General features: G+C 38.2%; 1 protein-coding gene across 1 annotated transcript in view; it reads left to right on the top strand.

Annotated features, from left to right (window-relative positions):
* The window catches only part of KITLG (KIT ligand), a gene marked incomplete at its 5' end in the record, with an annotated part of 59,693 nt that overhangs the window by 22,717 nt on the left and 22,432 nt on the right, over nt 1–14,544 (top strand). Inside the window, 1 exon segment of the mRNA NM_174375.2 lies at nt 11,742–11,912. Within this exon segment, the coding sequence (NP_776800.1) occupies nt 11,742–11,912 (171 nt within the window).

Below are 14,544 nucleotides of genomic sequence, written 5' to 3'. Positions count from 1 at the left end.
TCACATGCTAGTAAAGTAATGGTCAAAATTCTTCAAGCCAGGCTTCAGCAATATGTGAACCATGAACTTCAGATGTTCAAGCTGGTTTTAGAAAAGGCAGAGGAACCAGAGATCAAATTGCCAACATCCACTGGATCATGGAAAAAGCAATAGAGTTCCAGAAAAATATCTATTTCTGCTTTATTGACTATGCCAAAGCCTTTGACTGTGTGGATCACAATAAACTGTGGAAAATTCTGAAAGAGATGGGAATACCAGACCACCTGACCTACCTCTTGAGAAACCTGTATGCAGGTCAGGAAGCAACAGTTAGAACTGGACATGGAACAACAGACTGGTTCCAAATAGGAAAAGGAGTATGTTAAAGCTGTATATTGTCCCCCTGCTTATTTAACTCATATGCAGAGTACATCATGAGAAATGCTGGGCTGGAAGAAGCACAAGCTGGAATCAAGATTGCCAGGAGAAATGTCAATAACCTCAGATATGCAGATGCCACCACCCTTATGGCAGAAAATGAAGAGGAACTAAAAAGCCTCTTGATGAAAGTGAAAGAGGAGAGTGAAAAAGTTGGCTTAAAGCTCAACATTCAGAAAATGAAGATCATGGCATCTGGTCCCATCACTTCATGGCAAATAGATGGGGAAACAGTGGAAACAGTGTCAGACTTTCTTTTTGGGGGGCTCCAAAATCTCTGCAGATGGTGACTGCAGCCTTGAAATTAAAAGACGCTTACTCCTTGGAAGGAAAGTTATGACCAAACTAGATAGCATATTGAAAAGCAGAGACATTACTTTGCCAACAAAGGTCCGTCTAGTCAAGGGTATGGTTTTTCCAGTGGTCATGTATGGATGTGAGAATTGGACTGTGAAGAAAGCTGAGCACTGAAGAATTGATGCTTTTGAAAAAACTGTGGTGTTGGAGAAGACTCTTGAGAGTCCCTTGGACTGCAAGGAGATCAGTTCCTGGGTGTTCATTGGAAGGACTGATGCTAAAGCTGAAACTCCAATACTTTGGCTATCTGATGCGAAGAGTTGACTTATTGGAAAAGACCCTGATGCTGGGAGGCATTGGGGGCAGGAGGAGAAGGGGATGACAGAGAATGAGATGGCTGGATGGCATCACTGACTCGATGGACGTGAGTCTGAGTGAACTCCGGGAGTTGGTGATGGATAGAGAGGCCTGGCATGCTGCGATTCATGGGGTCGCAAAGAGTCAGACACGACTGAGCGACTGAACTGAACTGAACTGAACTGATGGAACCAGATACCATGATCTTAGTTTTTTGAATGTTGAGTTTTAAGTCAGTATTTTCACTCTCCTCTTTCACCTTCATCAGAGGCTCTTTAGTTCCTCTTAGCTTTCCACCATTAGACTGCATATCTGAGGTTGTTGATATTTCTCCCGGCAATCTGGATTCCAGCTTTTGAGTCATCCTGGCCTGCATTTCACATCTGCATATAAGTTAAATAAGCAGGGTGACATTACACAGTGTTGACATACTTCTTTCCCAATTTTGAACCAGTCTGTTGTTCCATGTCTGGTTCTAACTCTTGCTTCTTGACCTGCATTCAGGTTTCTCAGGAGACAGGTAAGGTGGTCTGGTATTCCCATCTCTTGAAGAATTTTCCGCATTTTTTTTGTGATCCACAGAGTCAAAGGCTTTAGCGCAGTCAATGAATCAGATGTTTTTTTGGAATTCCCTTGCTTTTTCTATGTTCCAAGCAGATGTTGGCAATTTAGTATCTGGCCCCTGTACCTTTTCTAAATCCAGATTGTACACCTGGAAGTTCTTAGTTCATATACTGCTGAAGCTTAGCTTGAAGGATTTTAAGCATAATCTTGCTAGCATATGAAATGAGCACAATTGTATCGTAGTTTGAACATTCTTTGGCATTGCCCTCCTTTGGTATTAGAATGAAAATTGACCTTTTTCAGCCCTGTGGCCACTGCTGAATTTTCCAAATTTGCAGCATCATCTTTTAGGATTTGAAATAGCTCAGCTACAATTCCATCACCTCCACTAGCTTTGTTCATAGTAATGCTTCGTAAGGCCCACTTGACTTTGCACTCCAGGATGTCTGGCTCTAGGTGAGTGACCACACCATCATAGTTATCTGGTTCATTAAGATCTTTTTTGTACAATTCTTCTGTGTATTCTTGTCACCTCTTCTTAATCTCTCTGCTTCTTTTAGGTCCTTAAAATTTCTGTCCTTTATTTTGCCCATTTTTGCATGAAATATTCCCTTGATATCTCCAACTTTCTTGAAGAGATTTCTAGTTTTTCCCGTTCTGTTGTTTTCCTCTATTTCTTTGTGTTGTTCAACATAAGAAGGCTTTCTTGTGTCTCCTCACTATTCTCTGGAATTCTGCATTCAGTTGGGCATGTCTCCCTTTCTCCTTTGCCTTTCACTTCTTTTCTCAGCTATTTGTAAGGCTTCCTTAGACGGTCATTTTGCCTTCTTGCATTTCTTTTTCTTGGGGATGGTTTTGGTCACCATCTCCTGTACCTTGTTAGGAACCTCCATCCATAGTTCTTCAGGCACTCTGTCTATCAGATCTAATCCTATGAATCTGTCACTTCCTCTGTAAATGATAAGGGATTGGTTTAGATCATTTCTGAATGACCTAGTGGTTTTCCCTACTTTCTTCAATTTAAGTCTATATTTTACAATAAGGAGCTCGTGATCTGATCCGTAGTCAGCTCTAGGCCTTATTTTTGCTGACTGTAAGGAGCTGCTCCACCTTCAGCTGCAAAGAACATAATCCATCGATCATCTGGTGATGTCCACGTGTAGAGTCATCTCTTGTATTATTGGAAGAGGATGTTTGCTATGACCAGTGTGTCCTCTTGGCAAAACTCTGTTAGCATTTGCCCTGCTGCTTTTGTACTCAATGTATGATAGGCACTTATGTGCTGAAAGTGAAGATGGAAGGAAGGAGGGAAGTTCTCTCACGTGTAATCACTTGTAATTTCCCTGAGGTACCAACTGAATAGAATCCATAGATTATGATGATGCGGTGAATGACTGTAACTCATCACACAGTTTTTGCACCTCAGTGTTTTACTCATCTTCTTTTAGATATGTACACATTTCGTAAAAAGGTTTAGGTCTAAGAGTAATATCATGCTATTTTCACGAATCATGATTTCCATGAGCCTTCTGTTATGCTGCTACTTTTAACTGAGTCATTTCCTTAATCAAGAACTTTCTCATTGTTCTCAGTGATTGAAGGCTGAAAGCCAGATTCCTGAGTCTGATGTTCATAAGCTTCCATAATAACCTTCTTGCCCCACACCAATCACCTCATCTTAATGCCCATTATTTTGCAACACAAACTCGTCTCCCAGTCAGGTGAGTCCCACCCTCCTAGAATCACCTTGAAGTGAAAGTGTTAGTCACTCCGTCTTGTCCGACTGTTGGTAACCCTATTAGCCCGCCAGGCTCCTCTGTCCATGGAATTCTCCAGGTAAGAATACTGGAGTGGGTTGCCATTCTTTTCTATTCTCAATTCCAAGACTGCATGGTTTAGCTTCTCTTTGCTAGGAATATTCTTTCCTCTCCCACCCACTCATCCAAATTCTATCCACAGAATTATGCAGTATCCTGGGACTGAGTGCATCTTAGTGGTCATCTCCTCCAAGGTCAGCTTAAGATCCCTATTTCTCATAAGACCATTTCCTACTGTCCCAGAGCACGCTCTCTTCCCTGCATCAGTGGCCAGTAAAAACTGACACCACCCCTAATCTATGCTTCTGCTGGGTGCTTGTGTGGGACAGGGTGATGAGCAATACTGATGTGGTATCTATTCTGTGGGCCTTATCTGTTACTTTATTATCTCTGAATTTCTATAGAATTTGTCTCGAAACTAATCATTTGGGGTGAGTGAGTGAGTGATGTCGCTCAGTCGTGTCTGACTCTTTGTGACCCCATGAACTGTAGCCTACCAGGCTCCTCCATCCATGGGATTTTCCAGGCAAGAATACTGGAGTGGGTTGCCATTTCCTTCTCCAGGAGATCTTCCTGACCCAGGGATTGAACCCAGGTCTCCCACATTGCAGGCAGACGCTTTACTGTCTGAGCCACCAGGGAAGTCCATCATTTGGGGTAGTTAATCATATATTGCTTACACAGCTATTTAAACTTGTATGTGTTATGGATCTGTCTCATAGTATTGTTATGAGAAGTGATTAAGATGTGAAAAACCCAAGATATAGTGTACATGCAATAATTGTTCTATGTCCTCACAATTATTTTTATGTTATATTTTCTCTTTTTACTATATTTATCTAAAGATTAGGGATCAACCCTTTTACCCTGTTGTATTTCCTTACCATTTGAGCAGGTACTAGCTACTCAAAAGCTACTTACCAGTAAACATTTAACTGCTGGCCCAAAAAATGTCTGATTTACAAATCTTGAGGGAGCCTCCCTTATTTGTTTAGATTCCTTTGGTTCTTGCTAACAGTAATGAAATCAAGCTTCACCAAAAAAAAAAAAAAAAAAAAGTCCCATTACTATAAGGATACTGAAGAATAGCATTTCAAGTCAAGGGGAGGGATGCAGCCAGGCCTCATGACGGGATTCAGGTTTTCCTTTCCCCTTCTCTGCCTCTCTGCCTCATTCTGTTTCACCTGTGCAGAATTTGTGTGTGTGTGTTTTCAGTCACCTGATGGCTTAATAGCTGCCCCAGAGCTCCCACACTCACATAGTACAGTTTGACCCTGCTCAGAGACTAGTTACCAGTTCTTATCACTACTACCTTTTTGGGGGAGGGACTTTCCGATGGACCCATTTGTCTCAGGATGCCGTTATTGTCCAGTCAGCTGTGGCTACTGGGCAAGGCCACTGTTTGTAATTGTGGATCCTGAGGATCCACCCCTATGATTTGAAATGCTTCCTATAGAAATGGAAGTCAGTCTGGTAGACACTGTACTTGTCTACTTCTAGCTCTCATATAATATTTCTTTCAAAGGAATAAGTATAAAATGTTAGCTAAATGAATAAAACGTTAACATTAAACACTATTTTTTAGGTGGCTCTTTTGTATACTCAAACTACAGGGCCCATCTTAATAAGTAGGTGGTTACATTAAGATACTTTCAGAACATCTAGACCATTACTACCTGAAAAAATAGCATAGAAGCCACATGTTGTTAAGTTGCTTAGTCGTGTCTGACTCGTGCGACCCCATGGACTGTAGCCCACCAGGCTCCTTTGTCCATGGAATTTTCCAAACATGAATACTGGAGTGGATTGCCATTTCCTCCTCTAAGGGATCTTCCTGACCCAAGGATCAAACCTGTGTCGGCTGAGATCTTGGCAGGCAGATTCTTTACCACAGAGCTATCTGGGAAGCCCAGAAGCCACATATATAATGTTAAATTGTCCAGTAGCTGCATTAAAATAAAAAGAACATGAAAATTATAATAAAGTTTATTAGTCTAATATATTCAAAATGTGATCACTGTACCTTGTAAACCATATAAAATTATCAACATATTTTAATTTTTAATATTTATTCAGAATCTACTGTGTATTTCATATCTACAGTACACTCCAGTTCAAACACTAAATTTTCATCAGAAATATTTACTCATTTAGATTTTTATAAAATTGACAATTGAAAACACAGATTCACATACCTAAGCTTTTCCAAAGATTCTTAAAAGTGTTCCAGTCACCAAATCACATAATAATTTTCTAACTTTCAACATGTTGAATTAGTTAAGCAACATTAATATTTTAGTTCCTCAGTCATACTGGCCACATTTTGAGTGATGAGTAGCTGAAGGTGGCAAATGGTCCCTCTATTGGCTCACACAGATTAGACAGAGATATTTTAGAGACTTGCCTAAAATCACAACGTGTGTTAACAGAGTTAGGACTAGACAGCCTCTAGTTCATCAGGGCCGCCCTCATCTCCCATGTTGACCTTTCTTCCTGGTGCTATTTTGTATCTGGCTCAGAGGCCATTTATAGGCCCGCCTGGGGAAACAACATGTATTTATAGTGTTTGGACTGATTACCATCTTAATCAGATTGAGGTTTCTACTCGCTTTAATTAAAGCGAGAAAATGCAGTTAGATGTCTGCAGTGAACACTGAAGACCCAAATTAATTGTTTAGAGAGAGGACTAAAATAAATCATGACAAAACCCAGCTCAAAAAAGGAGTTAAGATTTTGGAGACTCTACAGCAGTAACTTGAGCACACAATATTTTACGACGTGTTTTTGTAGGAATGTTTTAAAGTTGCCTGCCCATGAAATGTTCGAGATTGGCAAGGAGTGTCTGCTTTCTGGTCCTAAGAGTAAAAACCAGAAGGAGTAAGGAGAGTCCATTAAAGTCAATTGATGGTGATGGTTTAGTCGCTAAGTTGTGTCCAACTCTTGTGATCCCATGGACTGTAGCCCACCCAGGCTCCTTTGCCCATGGGATTTCCCAGGCAAGAATACTAAAGTGGGTTGCTATTCCTTTCTCCAGGGGATCTTCCTGACCCAAGGATCCAACCTTGGTCTTCTGCATTGCAGGTGGATTCTTTACTGGCTGAGCCACCAGGGAAGCCTGCTGAAAGCAATTAGCATTTGCAACAGTTACTGGAAGAAATCTGGTTCCTATAATGTAGTTCTGGATTCATTGAAATGAGACAGAGCCATTTCTAATTCCTAAGTAATCTCTTAATCGAGTTTAAGGACCAGTGTGTCTCGTCCAGAAGTTGGACCACACGAGTCATGGAGAACCCAGCAGAAGAAAGTGCTACAGCTGTATGTGTTTTGACTGTATTTACTGATGAAAGAACTAGGCAAGGGCTTGGGAGTCTCGGTTTCTAATATTTGTTTTAAATTTGTTGTGTAACCTTGGTGAACCACTTCACTGCTTGAGACCTTCCTTGATTTTCCCATTTATGACATTGGTGGGACGGGACCAGATGGCCTTTAGCATCTCTTCCAGATCTAAAGCATTGTGATTCTGTTGGCATAGTGCCAGATTCTTTTTGACTGACCAGCCAGGAGGTAAATGCTGGAAGCACAAGAGGAAAGAAAGGGGTGCTTTGTGCCTGTGGGCATTCATACTTCTAATTCTGGCAAGATTGAAGGTTGACACACATTAAAGAAAACAAAACAGAAACAATCAAACTGGGCGGTAATGCTGGTAAGTAGATTAGTTGGATTAGAAGATGGGGTGGAAGGCTTATTGTGAATATTCCTCAGAAGCCTCATAGTTTATGAGCCAGGGCTTTGCTCCCTCAGAATCTCTAATGGGTGTTGTACCCCAGCTCCTTTGTGGAGAATTCCCTCACAGTGCACATACCTCCGTGAGGCTTCCTGACGAAGCAGACACATATCTCCCAAAGAACAGTTACTAAACGGAAAAGTAGTGCCAAGTACCTCCGTGAAGAAACGTTAGTGTGTGTTTTGTCCACTTTCAGATTCTAGTTCCAAAAGGCTTCTGGACTGCTCTTGGAGACTCTTCATCTAAGACTGATGCAGAATCCTGTGTCAAATGTTTTCAGCTAATAAACCAGAAGTTTCTTAAATGAAGCAGAGGATGGAGAGAAGAAGGCAGGCCAGATTTAGCAAGTCTCTCAGATGTTTTTATTTCAGTCACGGTCTCAAATTTACCAGTTCTGGGTCTGCAGAGATATTATATCACACATCCTGTGAAATTCACGTATCTATTTTATATTTGTGTGAATGTGTGAGTTTTCATTGTTGGTTTTTGGAAGTGGTCATATTCTTAATTATGTTTAGAATGCTTTCAATCATAGTTTTTCTTTTTTTAATCTTATTAATTTGGTGCTTATGGTACTTTAAAATCCTTAGGAAGTTCATAGTTTTTACCCAGATCTTCTGTGGTGGTGGCATGCGAGCAGGTCAAGGACATTGATTTAATGTCATCGATTCAGTTAGCATTCTAGAATGATACATGTTATATATCATTTATATATACACACACAAACATGAATAGAAAGCATATGTTGCTCCAATAATCCTAAGTAGAGCTGTTATAATTGATCCAGAAAATGTAAGACAGAGGCTACCAAAAAAGAAGGTAAGAAATTAAGAGTATGAAGTTAAGGAAAATCCAGACAAATTTTCCCTTTCAAAGCAAAAAAGTATATTTCTTTTGGTGTGTATATAGGTGAATAAAACATTACGTTATATGTACTTCAGGAATTTGAAACATACTCTTTACATCAACTCTTTGATGTCCTGTCTGACTCTATCAACTTTACTGATCTTTCACATTCTTCTAGTGAAATAGAGAATGTTATTTATATCTTACATTCTTCTAATATCTATTGTGAGTTAATAGCTGTGCAATATAAAACTATTTGTTTAAAATGGTCTCTGAAAGATGAGTGACAGTAATGCCTGTTTATTAAGGTAAAGGAAAAATTTAAATTTGTGAATTGCACACTTTTAATTATCTATTTCCTAATCATAATAATCTTGTAAGAGTTGAAAAACAGACTTCATATCATCTCACAAATGAAATATTTAGGTCACTGTGTTTTGCTGTCTACAAATCATTGACTAGATTTAATTAAAAAGAAAATGTGAATCTGCTTGATGTTCTAGTCAAGGCTGGTTTCCTTTCTTGTAGGCAGACAAGTTAAAACTGGCTGATAGTTAATATTGTTTACCTCAGTTTTATCTTTCCTAAATGCAATAAACTTTAAAAGCTAAAATATAGCTGTTTAAACAGATTAGTGAAAAGAAATAACTTTGAATTGATTATATAGTCTTTCCAAGAAAATTATGCAGAATGTATAATGAATGAAATACAGTTAAAGGTGTTTAGAAATATATTTTTCAGCAGTGTAGTCTCGATGTTTATGTCAAATATCAATGAATTTTTCATAACTTTAAAGGGGCAGATATTGGGCTAGGATTCGATTATGGGATTTCCATGATTTAACAGTAAGAAATTACAGGTTTAGGGTTGAAAAATGTTTCTGGGAAAAATTGATTGCTTGGACTGTTGATTAGGTATGTGAAAACAAGGGTGGGTGGCCATGGGGCGAGTAGTCATAGCTAAATAAGAACTTGAATGAGGAATGTAAACATAGAGTTCAGTTGAAGATAGAGATAAACAGAAGTGACATAAGCACCCCAGAGTTCCCAGTTTAAAACTAAGAAACATATAAACAAGCTCCTTTCTGCTTTAACCACAAAAAAGCAACAAACAAAAAGAAAAAACAACCTGTTCATTTAAGGCAAAGACCACAGTACCTTAATTCAGAATAGGGGAATTTGATTTTGGTTCCTACACGTCAGAGCATCAGAGAGAAGGACAGGTGAGCTTGTTCATAAAGTGGAGCAAGGACAGAGTTTGAAAAGATTAATACATGAGCTGTACTTGCCATGGAAAAATTTGCACAATTTCAGTGGGATGAACTAATTGGTGAAGGCTGTTTTACCATATAAATACTACTAAAGTAGTATTTACAGAATGTACTGTTTCCCATTCCTAGGAAATCTGCCCCTTGCTGATAGGGATGACTATCTAAAGGGAATTATTGCTGTCTAAGTGGAGGGAAACTTGGGAGAGCAATCAGCCTCCAAAGAAAGACTGACAGCTTGTAAAGAGACTTGTTAATGATGCAAATATGAACTTGCATGTGCTTAAGATAAGCACTGATTTTATAAAACAAGGAGTTCATTCTCAGCGTATTTTGGAAACAGTCTTTGAGAACTTGGTTGGTGAGTCAAATGAAATGGCCAAATTGAACTAATTCCCACTAGGAGTTTGTTTATTCTACTTATCTGAAGTCAGAGCCAACACTCCCTAAAAGTTTTGAATGGCATTTAATGCTTCCAGAAATTGCAACGTACCTATCTGTAGAGAAACCAGTTTCCCCTTTGGCTGGGTCATATTAATTAAAATTGTTCTATGAAATAAATATAAAATGGCTCTCTTGTATAATTTAGAAAACACGAATTACATGACTTTCACCCACAGAGATATTTTGCTGGTAAGTAGAAAAATAAAGTATAGTGGGTTTTGTTCATTTTACATGACATCGGTTACCCTCTCTGATTATGTGTTTTTATTACAATAGAAATAATTTAAAATTATGTGAGATCTTAATAAGCCAAGACCATTTTACCTTTTCTATCTTATTTTTTTCATTATAACATTTTAACAGTTAAAAATATAAATCAGAACCTAGACTTCAAAGTTTTTTATAAGAGAAAAAAGAATATTGTAATATACAATGTATGTAAATTTCCAATTATTTTAAGTGGTGTCACATTCATTTTTAAAAATGTTATAATTCATTCTAATATACTAAGAAGTTTTCCCTAATAATCTAAACCATTATTTATCTGCAAATGTATAAGAGGGGTTGGCAAACTACACTCTACAGACCAGATCCCGTATGCTGCTGATATTACATGGACAGCCAGCTGAGTTTGTCTTTTTACAGATGAACATTTACAGTCTACTTGATAATAGAGAATGCTTTTAACCCTAAGTGAACAAAAATGTTGACCCAAAATAAAGAATTCCATACTTCTTATTGCTAAACCTGTGTTACAAAAGAAGCTAAATAATTATGCAAAAGAAATTGTATCCAATTATAATCATTACTTTTTAAATGGTAATAAGAATGGGTAGAAATTCATTTTCTCTTATATAACTGGACCTACACAATATTCTTGATTTTTGCCTTTTGGCATACAAAGCTTGAAAATATTTGCCATCTAGCCCTTTCCAGAAAATGTTGGGACCCTTGTTATGTAGTATTTTCTCTCACTTTTTTTTTTTTTTTTCACTTCTATATCAGTTAAGCAATTAGTTTCTGAGCAACACCCATATGCCAGACACTATTCTAGGTCTTAGGAACACCACAGGGAACACAATTTTAGAAAAAATCCTACCCTCATGAAACTTAAATTCAAATTATGTACCTCATCTCCTCAAAACTACCTTACTTCCATTTTCCCTTTCTGTAGAGGGGCAAAATGAGGTTCAGAAAATTTATGTAGCTTGTCGGGATTCTCTCAGCCAGAATTGAACCCAGTTTTGCTTGATTCCAAGGCTTGAGCTTCCAACCAGTGGACAGGGCTGGCTTCATGAGTGGGGCTCCACACTTGGTTTCATGCTTGCTGTCACCATCGTGAAACTCTTCATCATTTTTTGAACACGTTTTGAGCAGTAAATACATTTCCATTTTGCTATTAGCCCCACAAATTATGTAGCTGGTCCTGCCACTAAAGCAAAAGTGCTTCTCTCCCAGACCAGGGCTATTTTTTTTTTTTAACACCCACAGAAACTCAGCTATGAAGAAGTTTTGAAATCTATCAAGATCCTGAGAAAAATAAGCCATTATTGATCCACTGATTCATATTCTAGTTCCCCAAAAGACTGGAAGTTCCTTGAAGAACATAGGAACCTTTCCCACTATAACTTTCTAAAAAAATTTCTCTGGGTTAAATTCATTTCAGAATACAGTAAGTAAGAAATAAATATGCTTCCATAGAATTAAATTTTGCAGTATCTGAACCTTGTCAAGGGCTCTGTCTTAATTTTATCTCCATGGAAGGGCAAAATCTTTACCATCAACAATTTCTTCTGATCTTTATGCATTTGGAAATTTTGAAACAGCTGTTAGATATGACTTAAGAAAAACCTAAGAACAAACCTGTTCTGATATAAGGAAATCTTTTGTCCGGTAATCAGTGACTGTACTTAAAACAGGTGCTTTGTCTTCTTTTAATTTCTTACAGCCTAGTCATTGTTGGATAAGCGAGATGGTGGAACAACTGTCAGTCAGCTTGACTGATCTTCTGGACAAGTTTTCGAATATTTCTGAAGGCTTGAGTAATTATTGTATCATAGACAAACTTGTGAAAATAGTTGATGACCTTGTGGAGTGCATGGAAGAACACTCATCTGAGGTAACTTTGTACTGGGACTGCTTTTTATTACTCATCTCTGTAACCTATGGCTGATAAGTGGTGGCAGGGTTGGGGACGTGTTTGTGAGATTTTTAACGTATAAATTTGTAATTAAAAAAAGTTTTGAAGATGAGCACAAAAAAATAAATGTTTGTAGTTATATCACAACTGAAATGTATATTAAGACAATTAAATGTTGTTACTTAATATAAAAATAAATGTATTCACAATACACTTATAAAAACAACCCTGACTGTATCTCATGGATAAAGTTCTCATAGCCTTCCTATGAGGTTACCAATGTTCATTTACCTTTAAATGGAAAATTGCCTATAATGAACACTTGACCTCTTATCTATAGTAATAATATCACAACAGAGAAGAGCATTTTAATGTCTTTGGGTCATTTGATGATTAGTTGTCACTTCAGAGTATGGGTATAGCAATGCTTTGGATTCGAAGCATATTAAAGAAGCAATGTACCCACTAGAGATTAAGGATGAGATGCTGGAGGTCAAATCCTGGCTTTGTTCAAAAATAGTTTTGCTCACCTCCTTTCCACATAAAATGGGGACAATAAGAGGAGTCGATATTACATGATTAATGATGAGTTTTTATTCATCATTATGAATGAATTTTTATCATTCAAATTTGGCAAAGTAAAATGTTAACAGTTTTTTTAAAATTTTATAACACTGTGTCTATATAATAAATGACCTCTTGGGACACCTGTTTTGACATAGAGTTCACAAGACAAGGTTTAGCCTACAGGCCTTCTTGAAGTTCAAACCTAAGGCTTTAACCATGATGCAGTATGAAAGTGAAAGTGAAGTCGCTTAGTCGTGTCCGACTCTTTGCGACCCCATGGACTGTAGCCTATCAGGCTCCTCCGTCCATGGAATTTTCCAGGCAAGAGTGCTGGAGTGGATTGCCATTTCCTTCTTCAGGGATCTTCCCGACCCAGGAATCGAACCTGGGTCTCCCGCATTGCAGGCAGACGCTATACCATCGGAGCCACCATAGTAACAGTCAAATACTCTGTCTCCATTCAAATTCTAGTCACTCTCTAAGACCCAACCTCCATCCCATTTGTGCTCTCCAATCTTGAAATTCTCATAACGCCAGTAACCTAATCACGACTGAGCGACTTCACTTTCACTTTTCACTTTCCTGCATTGGAGAAGGAAACGGCATCCCACTCCAGTGTTCTTGCCTGGAGAATCCCAGGGACAGGGGAGCCTGGTGGGCTGCCGTCCATGGGGTCGCACAGAGTCGGACATGACTGAAGTGACTTAGCAGCAGCAGCATAATTCATCTTTTCTACTGTTTTACTTTCTAATTTCCCAATCAGAATGTATCGTATATTCAATGACATCTTAGAGTTAGCATCCCTTTTTATCATATCAGTATGAATGATGTACTAATGGCAATGATAAGGAGAGGTCACAGAAAGTAGAGTATACCAGACAAGGTGTCATGAAGGAAATAAGATATGCCCTAGGTCCTGAAAGATGAATTAATTGGTCAATAAATGGCAGTTTATCTAGAAGAGCATTCCAGATACCAAAAGGTGTACATTTACTAACCATGGCACTTTGGCTAGAACCCAAGAGATTCATACCAGGTGGTATCTCTCAGTTGTTCCAGAGGTTAACATATATATAAAACACTTAGAGTAGTACATAGTAAGTGGTACATAGGTGTTAACTCTAATTATTATTACCTGCTTTTATTTGTAGATAACCATGTTTGAGAAGATCCCCTGGAGAAGGGAAAGGCTACCCACTCCAGTATTCTGTCCTGGAGAAGTCCATGGACTGTATAGTCCATGGGGTCACAAAGACAGACTGAGAAACTTTCACTTTTCATATATTTATGAATTCCTAAAATATAGCTTTGACTTGTTTGGGGATTTTATAGAAAATCATATTCTTTTTATGCTTTTGAGACTTGCTTCTTTCACTCCACATTGTTTATAAGATATCCACATTGATTATTACAGCCGTAGTTGATTTTTTTTTTTTTTTACTGTTCATAAACATTTCATTGATTCAATATACCACTAATTTATTAAACCACTCTCCTGTTGATTGGTGTAAGAATTTATAAACACTGCTGGCAAGAACTTGCTTAATATGCCTCCTGGTACATCTTGCAAGAGTTTCCTTAAAGTAGTTACCTAGGAGTGGAATTTCTGGGTCACAGGATGGCAGCGTGTCCAACCTTACTAATATCAAAGGGCCAATTTATGTCATTCCACTGGTATATAAGAGACCCCCTCTGCTCCAGATCCTTGCCAGTATTTATCATCATTAGACTTTTTAATTAGTGCATATTTGGAGCATGTGTTGTGTATATTTTTAATGAGAAGTAATGATTTTAATGAACATCTTTAAAGAGAACAGTCTATAGTTTGTTGTTAGGATTATTTCATTGTTTTGATGTTGCTTTCACCTTATTCGCCCTCGCCACCACCCTCTTCCTTTTATCCGGAATTGAGCCCCAGACTGAACTGCATAGAGTCATTTGTCCTATAGTGCCAGTTTGAATTACGAGTTTTAAAACAGTTGTCTAGAGACTTCCCTGGTGCTCCAGTGGTTTAAGACTCTGGGCTTCCACTGCAGGGTGTGTA

This window comes from Bos taurus, chromosome 5 (genome assembly GCF_002263795.3).
Source record: "Bos taurus isolate L1 Dominette 01449 registration number 42190680 breed Hereford chromosome 5, ARS-UCD2.0, whole genome shotgun sequence".
In the NCBI taxonomy this organism is placed as follows: domain Eukaryota; kingdom Metazoa; phylum Chordata; class Mammalia; order Artiodactyla; family Bovidae; genus Bos; species Bos taurus.
This window is presented reverse-complemented; position numbering and strand designations above follow the sequence as displayed.